The sequence below is a fragment of the Scyliorhinus torazame genome, chromosome 18, assembly GCF_047496885.1.
Source record: "Scyliorhinus torazame isolate Kashiwa2021f chromosome 18, sScyTor2.1, whole genome shotgun sequence".
Taxonomy (NCBI): domain Eukaryota; kingdom Metazoa; phylum Chordata; class Chondrichthyes; order Carcharhiniformes; family Scyliorhinidae; genus Scyliorhinus; species Scyliorhinus torazame.
The window spans coordinates 19,672,782-19,684,514 of record NC_092724.1 but is presented as its reverse complement, the minus strand read 5'-3'; the positions used below and the strand labels follow the sequence as shown (position 1 = coordinate 19,684,514).

The following is an 11,733-nucleotide window of genomic DNA, read 5'->3' as shown; positions in this document are numbered from 1 at the left end:
CCCGTCCGAGTCTTTCTGGAATCTCATTGGCCTTTGCCTCTTGGGGGATTGATTTTAACTTTTGGTCAGTGGGTGTATGGGACTTGCTGTGAGTTGGGATTCAGGACGGCAGAGTTTGGACGAGCTGAACCTTCTGGAGGTTGGAAGATAGGAGGCCTGCCGGGGAGATATTGGAATGCTCCATCTAGAGTCAACAAAAACACATCAAAAGTCTTGGGCATAACTTCTATTTATTACAGGTATCAAATTCATTCAGCAACACTTCAAAACCTGGTAGAAGGAACAACATTAAAATTCATTTGACTTTTAACTCAATAGTGTGCTTGCCTCAGAACTGGGTAGAGTTTACAGCATAACTAGAATTTGGGGATAGTAAATTTCACAACACTTTATGAATCAAAGTATACCAGACTGATAATAACAGTCGGAAGATGTAACAAGATGTTCGGCCAATGGGTCTGTCGCCTCTCAATGATTGATGCAAGATGAATGAATGGCTCATGAGTAGCACACGTTAAGTGTAGTAAGTGGTGTAAATGTGAATGACACACTCAGTAATTTCAGGGACAGAAGTAGAACATTGGACGTTGGCTGAAAACATGTTTTACAACCCATAGTTAGAGCTGGCAAACACACTCTACCCAGCACTCAAAAATGTAGCTTTAATAAAGTGCAAACCAACAATACAAATACCCATATATATTGGAATCTATCTATATATAAATATCTATAATATATTAAATTTTATATCAGCACACTGTTGACATTTTCCCTCATTATAAAGTCCCATGTTAACAATTATAATGGGCAATTTGTATGTAAACTTGTCAAGCTGTAATCAACGTCATTGCCTGAGTAGGAGCTGTGCAACGCCATCACTGACGCAAGGCCACAATTACAGTGTGACATGTTTACATAGATGTTTTCTATTGTAATTGTGAAGCGATGACTTTGTAATAGAAAATCTAAAAATAATGTTCTAAAACCTATGACTTTAAATAGGGAGTACTAAACAACACCTGCACTTCCTGGTCTAATTAACAATGCACCCCCACCCCCCCACACCCACTCTCTATACCCATATCACTCAAAGACTATACTTGGTCATAACCCCTCATTAGCAGCACCATGGGACATCTACTCGTGATATATTAAATTTGTACAACCAACAGGGAGATATTTGAATTATAACAAACTCACAAAATAGAAAGAAACATGGAGAAATGAAATGGGAACAGAAAGCGCTGGGAATATGGGCAGGTCAACAGCATCAGAAGGAGAAACGAGAAGCTAATATTTCTGGTCCCCATCTGAATTCATGTCCCACCAGTTGTTGTTTTTCAGGCGCGGATGGGCTCGTTTTGCCTCCCGCAATGAAGATTGAACTAACACTTTCTACAAGCTGCCTCATTCATGGACATCCTTCCTTTCCTCCCTCCACAACGTCCACCATCCCACCAAATTCTTCATGATCAAATAAATCTCTCTGTAACCTTCTTTTACCTTTCTTTCGACAGACATTGATCCAGTTCCTTTCTAACAACTGGCCCAGGAATCATAAGTTTTTCTGAAAATGAAAATTGCTTCTTGTCACAAGTAGGCTTGAAATGAAGTTACTGCGAAAAGCCCCTAGTCGCCACATTCCGGCGCCTGTTCAGGGAGGCTGGTACGGGAATTGAACCGTGCTGCTAGCTTACCTTGGTCTGCTTTAAAAGCCAGCTCTTTAGCCCTGTGCTAAACCAGCCCCTGGAAGTTTATTCCATGGTGTGGGCAGATCGAAAGATCACTTTAATCGCTGAGCTTGCTTGCGATGTGTCTGTTCTGTGACCATCATGTTCTAAGTTCACTCGACAAGCTAAACAGTCTAACAACCTCCCACGCCATTAGCAGCTTTCACTATTGTCCCCAGTGAGTCAATCGCCCTCACCTCTCCTCTTGACTTTAGTATCTTGCGGCTAGAAATCACCCAGGTAGCTCATCCTTTGACCCTTTCTAATCCATCTACACCCTTTTCTATGAGGTAGGATGGTCTAACCTGTGCACCGTATTCTAAAATTAATTACATCTCCCAATCTTGTCCAAGATGTGTCTAATTTTTAATTGCATCTCAAGCTCATTGTACAAAGAGCAAGGTGTCTCCATTTTTATAACATTTTTTATTCTCATGCCATGCATGGATTATGTTGCAGAATTTATTGTGGGAATGATTACACCTATCTCAATTTGACCTCCCTCCTGTTCTCCTCCCCATGGGAGGTGGTGGTGATCATTAATCTACCTCTCATTTATCCCTTCACCATTAGAGTGATCAGCCATTCACCAAAAGTGAAGCACAACACAGTTCAAACATTACCATTACAGCGAGCCACTTTAACACAAAGAGAAGGTTTGCCATGTGGCCCCGGGGGCGATAGTGACCATCCTGAGATACACATTTATTTCCTTATCCCCCTACATCCTCCTTCTCTTTCCTGTTCACCCCACAAGCTTGCTTCTGTAGAGAGTTTCGTAAACAAATGCCTTGCTCAGAATAGCTGTTATTTGTGTACAAGTATAAATAGAGAGAGTTCATCACCATGGAGAACACCACCATGTTCATCGACCATGGGGTCCACCACTGTTAACTCTAACCATGTCCTCACCCAAGTTCCCTCTATGTGTACACTTCCAGGAAAGGTTGGGTTGGGAGGGTGGCGGGTGGGGATGGTGGTGGTGGCTGGGGAGGTTGTTGGATTACTGTACCCTGGTTGGGTTCAAATATAGAGTCCCCAGGCTCATTTCCATCTATATTGGAATATTGGAAGGTCAAACAGCGTCAGAAAGAAATTTGGGAGGCTAAATTTCTGACTCCATCTGAATTAATATCCCATCTATTTCTGTTGTTCAGGCACTGACGGACTTGTTCTGCCTCTCACAAGAAGCTTGAACTAGACAAAGGTTATTCAGCCTATCCAATACACACTTTCTACATGCTATCTCAATCATGGAAATCCTTCCCTCCAACCATAACCTTCACCACTTGATAAGATCACTGGAAATCAAATATGATGCTCCCTAGCATTGGCCCTGGTGACATCAGTTACTCCTTCGTAGACTCAGGCCAAAGTAGGAAGCTTCATAACCACCTGAAGTGTCCCCCCCACCTCCAAAACTGAGCACACACCAACTTCTCCTGAACAGGTCGACATTTTCCAGGCTCATTGAAAGAAACGGTTGCACATGTGCAAAGTGTCTTGGTCCCCACGTGAAATAAGCACTAGTAACACCAATTTCACATAAAAAGATCACAAAAGTACATCAAAGTTGGGCCCGACCATCACACTATTGCCCAATCCCGAAAACGACATAAAGATCATTCTCTACAGCAAAGAAGCTTTGATGAAATTTAAAAGAGAAAAAAGGTAAGTCATATTTCTCAAGAAAAAAGAAACACACACACAATCTGGACCAGATAAATGAAACAAAAGTGATTTGTGCTGATGTAGAACACAGCCCGAATCCGCATTTGAGGAGATGCATTTTCCAGATTTTTTTCTTAAGGAACTTGTTGAGTTGGTTCCAGGATTTCTGGAGAATGCAGCTCCTGTTGTCAGAGCAGATGCCACATTTTACTCGCATCTGCTTTCAGTTCAGGTCAGTTTTTTGCCTTGTTTGAATCCATCACCTTAAAACAATTTCTCCTTAAAGTTGTACAATGCAGTCAGTTCCTGGGTAGTCCGGGGGATTAAGCTCGTATTTCTTCTGTAGGTCATCGGGCAAGTAGCGGCCAGCTAGAAAATGGAACTTTCCGGAGAATTGCATGGCGCATTTCTTTGGCGCTGCCAGGGAAACCAGGACCTCTGGACTTATGCCATCACTGTTCCCCTTCTCTACGTCCCAGCCTGTTAAAAAAAAGTTAATTTGTGTTAAAGTCAGGTCAAGTCTGATTAAAAACTATGGTCCTGTGGTTCAGGTTCAGCTGTACAAGTTCGAAAGTTGGACTCTGTCTTTTGCCCATCTCAGCTTTATCTTCATGGTCACTGGATCGAAATTCCAGAACTCCGAGCCTAGTGGCACCATTGGAGAACCTTCACCACACAAACTATAGGGCTTCAAGATCACTAACTTCTCAAGGGGCAACTGAGTATGGGAAATAAATACCTGCCTTCCACCATTGACCATATCCAGAGAATGAATTAAAGACAAAGTGAGCATTGACACTGCATGGGGCATTGGCGAGGCCGAACCTAGAGTACAGTTTTGGTCTCCCTATTTAAGGAGGGACATAGCTTGTATTGGACACAGTTCAGATTGACTCTAGGATGAAGGGGGTTGTCTTATGAAGAAAGTTTGAACAGATTTGGTCGATGCTCATTGGAGTTTAGAGAATGAGGGGTGATCTTATTGAACAATATAAAATTCTGAGGGGTCTTGACAGGGTAGATGATGTGAGGATGTTTCTCCTCATGGGGAATCTAGAATTATGGGCTATATGTTTAGAATAAAGCATCACCTACATAAGACTGAGATGAGGAGGAATTTTATCTCTTAGATTTTTTTTTTGATTTTTAAAAATAAATTTAGAGTACCCAATTCATTTTTTCCAATTAAGGGGCAATTTAGCGTGGCCAATCCACCTAGCCTGCACATCTTTGGGTTGTGGGGGCGAAACCCACGCAAACACGGGGAGAATGTACAAACTCCACACGGACAGTGACCCAGAGCCGGGATCGAACCTGGGACCTCGGCGCCATTTTATCTCTTAGATGATCTTTGAAATTCTCCACCCTAGAGAGCTGAGGCTGAGAATATACCCAAGGCTGACATCGACAGATTCTTGAATGATAAGGGAGTGAAGGTAATGGGGAACAGGCAGGGAAGTGGAGTCAAGGACAGGATTAGATCAGCTATGATCATATTGAATGATGCAGCAGGCTCACTGTATGGCCCACTCATGTTCCTGTTTCTTGTGTTGCTATGATACCTCTATGCCAGCCAATGAGCTGGAAGCATGGCAGGATGTACGACAGCAGAGAGTCCAATTACAGCAAACAGAGTCTACTTAAAGAGTCTGTATAATAATAACCTTTTATTGTCACAAGTATGAAGTTACTGTAAAAAGCCCCTAGTCGCCACATTCCGGCACCTGGGGCTGGTACGGGATTTGAACTCGTGCTGCTGGCCTTGTTCTGCATCACAAACCAGCTGCGTAGCCCACTGAGCTAAACCAGCCCTAGAACTGCAGCAAATGGAACTCATGCAAATACTACAGTAAAGTCTCCTGATAAAAGCAGGATTACTTCTCCAGAGAAGGCAGTGAGTGGATGATAGTTACAGAATACTAATTAATGAAGTGCAAGAAATCAAGCTCAGTCACTTACAGGGGGGTTCCCTTCAGGTGTGATTGACAGGATGATTACACAATCATGTCTATTCAGGCAGGGTGTGATGGTGTCCCTGGAAACAGCCTTGAAAAAAAAGTAGCTGGGGCAGGAGTTGAGGGGACTGGTATATTTGACTTAGGGTAGCACAGGGGCTGCAAAGAGCTGCGAGATAATCCAGGGAAGCTATGGGCACAATCTTTCCAAAAGTGAACAAAGTTCCCTAGCGAGCGCGTTTACCTGTTCACCGGCACTCGCAGTGCTGAGAAACACGTGGCTATTCAATGCTACTCCTGTTAAATAAAGGGCCTAAATGGGAAACGCACGGCCGAGGCCACACATAGCCCCGTTTTTTACAACGGGTAGCTCGGCTGGCTGGAACTGCCCGTTGCAGCGAGAGATCGAGAGCCATTTAAAAATGGCGTCCCGATTTCCGAGTCCCACAAATAAAATCCCTGACCTCTCACCATCCCGAACGCAACATGGGATGGTCCCCTGGTCCCCACTCGCACCCCTCCAACACCCACAGTGGGCAACCCTGGCATAATCGCACGGGCGCAGAAAATGCCAGCCTGGCACCTTGGCAGTGCCAGCCAACAAGATGGCACTGGTTGTGCTGGAGCAGGCCCATACAGCTGATGTGATGACTGGGGCCAGAGGGCACCTAGGGGGTGCCCTGGGGTGGGACTTAGTGTACATGCGTTCCGGAACGCATTGATGGCGCTGTTGAGGTGATGGAGAATTGCAATTTGGCGTCAAATTGGCGCCTGCTGCAATTTTTGCGTCGGAACCTATTCTCCGCCCAATCACCTTTCCCGATTTCAGCGTTGGCCAACGGAGAATCCTGCCCTCTAAATCTGCCAGGTTCTCTACTGGGCGGCGAATGTGGAGAAGGTGCGGAGCTGGGTCAGAGGGGTTGATTCCCAGTGGGTCAGAATGGAGGAGAGTTTGTGCAGGGGGTCGGGATTGAAAGCGCTAGCAACAGCGTCGCTCCCGCTAGCCCCGGGGAAATACTCAGGGAGTCCGGTAATAATAGCTTCATTGAGAATTTGGAGGCAGTTCCGCCAACACTTCGGGTTTGGGGCAAGGTCAAGGGAAATGCCGATTCGCGGAACCACAGATTTGAGCCAGGGAGGTGGGATGGAAATTTTCGGAAATGGGAGGAGAAGGGGATTAAGACACTAAAAGATTTGTTTCTTAGGGGTAGGTTTGCAGGATTGAAGGAGCTGGAAGCGAAGTATGGACTGGAGCAGGGGGAAATGTTTAGACACATGCAGGTTCGAGATTTTGCCAGAAAGGAGATACAGAGTTTCCCGGTGGAGACGGCCTCCACATTGCTGGAGGAGTTGCTGACGACAGGGCGACTGGAGAAGGGGGTAATGTCAGCGGTTTATGGAGCTATTTTGGAAGAGGAGAACGCACCACTGGAAGGGGTCAAAGCAAAGTGGGAGGAAGAGTTGGGAGAGGTTATAGAGGAGGGGGTCTGGTGTGAGGTGCTCCGGAGAGTGAATGTCTCTACCTCGTGCGCGAGGTTGGGGCTGATACAGCTGAAGGTATTCTTTGAAGGAGTAGAAGATGTGCGTGAACGTTGCAGGGGGGGGGGAGAATAATCACGTTCATATGTTTTGGTCCTGTCCAAAGCTAGAGGATTACTGGAAGGAGGTTTTTAGGGTAATTTCTAAAGTGGTGCACGTGAAACTGGACCCGGACCCCCGGGAGGCCATATTCGGGGTGTTGGACCAGCCAGGGTTGGAAACGGGTGCGGAGGCAGATGTTGTAGCCTTCGCCTCGTTGATCGCCCAAAGGCGGATTCTGATAGGTTGGAGAGCAACCTCTCCACCCTGTGCCCTGGTGTGGCGGGGGCATCTGTTGGAATTCTTGATTCTTGAGAAGGTTAAGTTTGAACTGAGGGGAAGGATGGAGGGGTTCTACAATTCATGGGCATTATTCATTATGCACTTTCAAGAACTGGATAACATCGAACATTAGTTGGGGCGTGTGGGTGGGAGGGTTGGGGGGAGGGGTCTGTGTGTGTTAATGGTGGATATGGGTGATCCCTAATTCCTTTTTGTCATTTGTTTGTGTGAACATGCGGGCTAATGTTTGGGGTTTGGGAGGATGGGATCGTTGTTATTGATATGGGGATTGACATATTTGTTAATGATTATTGTTTGTTGTTGGTGGGTGTAAATCTGGGAGAAAATGTGAAAAAGGAGGAGAATAAAAAATATATTTTTTAAACTCTGCCAGGTTCTTAGGTACCAGGATTTCTCTTATGGCTCTCACCTTGTCTTCAAGTGTGTGCAGGCCCTTTGAGTCTACTTTAAACCCAAGCTGAGTGACCTCACTAACTTGGAAAGAGCACTTCTCGTGTTTCAGTCGGATTCCCGTATCTGAATCTTCTCAGCACCTCTTCTAAACTTGCTAGGTGCTCTTCATGTGATGTTCCTGTTATTAGGATGTCATCCAGGTAGGCCACAACCTTTGGGATGTCTTGGAGGAGGTTCTCCATTGCGTGCTGGAATATCGCACCGGTCGAGGAGATGCCAAAAGGTAATCTGGTGTATTGAAACAGGCCTTTATGCGTGTTAATTGTCGCAAACTTTCGGGATTCTTCATCCAGTTCCAGTTGCAAGTACGCACGAGTGAGGTCAAGTTTTGTGCATGTGAAGGCCCCTGCCAATTTTGGATAAAGATCTTCAATTTGTGGTATTGGGTTTTTATCTACTTGTCCTGCCTGGTTGATTGTAAGCTTGCAGTCTCCACATAACCTAATGGAGTGGTCCAGCTTTAATGCAGGAATGATGGGACTGCCCACTCTGAAAGCTGCACGGGTGTGATGATTCCAGTTCTTCTAGGCGTTTATGTTCGGCTTCTACTTTTTGATGCAAGGTCTAAAGGATTAACAAAAATATTGCCCTTTACTGTCTTTAATTGACCCATCTCATTCAGGAACACATCTTTGTATCTGTTCAAGACTTCCTGAAAGATGCTGTCTGAGATTTTAAAACTTCCAACCAGTTCAACTTGATTTGGCGCAACCAATCTTGCCCAATCAGGCTTGGTCGATGTCCCTTAACAATGACCATAGGCAACTGGGTATCTTGTTGCTGATGTGACATTGGGGTCACTGTTGTCTCCAAGGATCTTTTGGGTCTGCCCCGTATATGTCACCAACTTGACTGTAGTCTCACTCAAGTCCGAAAACCTCATAAAAGATATTTAAATGTTTGCTCACCCACAATTGTAGCCAATGCCCTGGCGCTTATCTCCATCTTTAGTGGTCTTCCATTTGCTGAGAGGAGTATCTCAATTGGGGCTGTTTTGCTCACTCTCATCACTTTTAATGCGTATGTTTCAGACTCCTCGTCTGAATTCTTCTCCACTCTGTTCACTGTTTTGCTCCTTTTTTTTGAACTGGCGCATTCTGGTGGACACGGCAACATGCCTGGATATGGCCCCTCCTATTGCACCAAAACCAAATAAACTCTCTGTAGCGGCACAATTCCTGGGGGTGACCTCTCCTGCAATGATAACAGTCATCTTGACTCCTGAGCTAATGCCCCAATTTATTTCCTGGCCACCAACTACGATCCTGTTCTTAGGATCATAGATGAATTTCGTCTGTGCCTGTCAACATCGCTAGGCATCTTGCAGCCATACTGCCCCACAATTGGTTCACCTCGCCCTCGCACGCGCTTTGAAGCTCTGACACACCCCTCTCAGCGCACTCGGTTGCCTGGGTGATCTCAATCACCCCCTTCTAGAGTAATCTTCATTTCAGCCAGAAGCTTCTTTTGCACACTTATCTTGTTAATACCGCATACTAAGCGATCACGCAGCATGTTGCCCAGTGTTACACCAAACTCGAAATGCTCAGCCAATTGCCTGAGTGCGGCAGCGAAGAAGGAGATAGTTGTTCATAGGTCCCTGACAGCGAATTGAACTTGTATCGCTGTAGTATGATCGAGAGGCTGGGGTTGAAATGCCCCTTGACCAGCTTCACCAACTGGTCAAATGACTTCATGTCTGGAGCCTTTGGGGATGTCAAATTTCTTATAAGGTTGTTGGCCCACAAACTCTTAATAGGATAACTTTCTGTTTATCCTCCCCCATTATTTAATTTGCTGTGATTAAGTAACAGGACTGCTCAATATACTGGCTCCAGTCTTCGGCCCAGATCGATTGGGTCTAACTTCTCAATCATGTTACCTTTTCATTCTCGGGTATTGTCAATGCTTTCTGACTCTGTGTATGCCAAGGGCATTTCCTTCCCCCCTCGAATTTGGCGACTGCGGGCTTGTGATTGATCCAGCTTATACTCATCGCCAATATGGTGGCTCAAGACAATGCCACATAGACAGTAGTAATAAAGAACAAAGTGTTTATTGGCAACTAACAAGGATAACTTACATACAGGCACAGAGACTCTAATTTGGGGGTTAACACTCTGGCTGCCTGTTCACTCTGATTAGACCCCTGCTCCCCGGGACCCATGCTGATCCTTCATTGGTCAGGGTTCGTGTGCTCCCAGATGATAGGCCGTGAGCCAGTCACATGGACCACAAGGGTACGCCTCTTAAAGGGCCAATGCTACCACAGTATGGTAATCAGAGGCGTGAACCTGATTACATCGCAGACAGGGGGTTGTGAAGATCTCATTCTGAGATCCACCCGTCGCAAATCCTGTTAAGGCCCTCTTGCGTGAGTTTCCGGCCAAAACGGGATTTGCGCCAGAGAGTAACGGGGCTGGAAATTCACCTCCAGAAAGGGAATTAGATAAATACTTGAAGAGGGAAATCTTTGCGCGACACTAGGGGAAAAGTGAGACTAAATTGATTGCTCTATCACAGTGCCACTACTACAATGGAATGAATAATCTTTTTTCACCTGATGGGACATCAATGCTGATGATGGGAATTTTCACATGTTTCATTGTTGTCAGAATGTTGGTGTAGAGCTCCTTCAGTCCCGCCTCATCTGACAGCCCCAGTACGGCATCTATTATCAGGTTATAAGCATCATTTATCAACTGCACCTATAGGGGAAAGAAAGCAGCTTTAATGACAAACAACATTTCAATATTGGCAGAGTTTGAGCAAAACAGGTTAACACACTTGTCCAAACCCCTGCTGCTCAATATCCTAACAATGTGTTTGGAGCATCTAACCAAATGCTGTACCTGCCTTGGGAGTGTTTGTTGGGGACAGTGTAGAGGGAGCTTTACTCTGTATCTAACCCCATGCTGTACCTGTCCTGGGAGTGTTTGATGGGGACAGTGTAGAGGGAGCTTTACTCTGTATCTAACCCCGTGCTGTACATCAGTTCTGGGAGTGTTTACTGGGGACAGTGGAGAGGGAGCTTTACTCTGTATCTAACCCCGTGCTGTACCTGTCCTGGGGGTGTTTGATGCGGACAGTGTAGAGGGAGCTTTACTCTGTATCTAACCCCGTGCTGTACCTGGCCTGGGAGTGTTTGTTGGGGACAGTGTAGAGGGAGCTTTACTCTGTATCTAACCCCGTGCTGTACCTGTCCTGGGAGTGTTTGTTGGGGACAGTGTAGAGGGAGCTTTACTTTGTATCTAACCCCGTGCTGTACCTGTCCTGGGAGTGTTTGTTGGGGACAGTGTAGAGGGAGCTTTACTCTGTATCTAACCCCGTGCTGTACCTGTCCTGGGAGTGTTTGTTGGGGACAGTGTAGAGGGAGCTTTACTCTGTATCTAACCCCGTGCTGTACCTGTCCTGGGAGTGTTTGTTGGGGACAGTGTAGAGGGAGCTTTACTCTGTATCTAACCCCGTGCTGTACCTGTCCTGGGAGTGTTTGATGGAGACAGTGTAGAGGGAGCTTTACTCTGTATCTAACCCCGTGCTGTACCTGTCCTGGGAGTGTTTGTTGGGGGCAATGTAGAGGGAGCTTTACTCTGTATCTAAACCTGTGCTGTACCTGCCTTGGGAGTGTTTGTTGGGGACAGTGTAGAGGGAGCTTTACTCTGTATCTAACCCCGTGCTGTACCTGTCCTGGGAGTGTTTGTTGGGGACAGTGTAGAGGGAGCTTTACTCTGTATCTAACCCTGTTCTGTACCTGTCCTGGGAGTGTTTGATGGGGACAGTGTAGAGGGAGCTTTACTCTGTATCTAACCCCGTGCTGTACCTGTCCTGGGAGTGTTTGATGGGGACAGGAGGGAGCTTTACACTGTATCTAACCCCGTGCTGTACCTGTCCTGGGAGTGTTTGATGGGGACAGTGTAGAGGAAGCTTTATTCTGTATCTAATCCCATGCTGTACGTGCCATGGAAGTATTTAATCGTGTGATTCCCGGCTTGGGTCACTGTCTGTGCGGAGTCTGCACATTCTCCTTCAGTCTGTCTGGGTTT

General features: G+C 46.0%; 1 protein-coding gene across 1 annotated transcript in view; it reads right to left on the bottom strand.

Annotated features, from left to right (window-relative positions):
- Window positions 1–213: 213 nt before the first annotated feature.
- The window catches only part of yjefn3 (YjeF N-terminal domain containing 3), a 190,259-nt gene continuing 178,739 nt past the window's right edge, over window positions 214–11,733 (bottom strand). The window contains exons 5-6 of the mRNA XM_072482318.1: window positions 10,251–10,398; window positions 214–3,881 (exon numbers count right to left, since the gene is read on the bottom strand). Of these exons, the coding sequence (XP_072338419.1) occupies window positions 3,682–3,881; window positions 10,251–10,398 (348 nt within the window). The 3' untranslated portion in view covers window positions 214–3,681. The remainder of the gene's footprint in view (window positions 3,882–10,250; window positions 10,399–11,733) is intronic.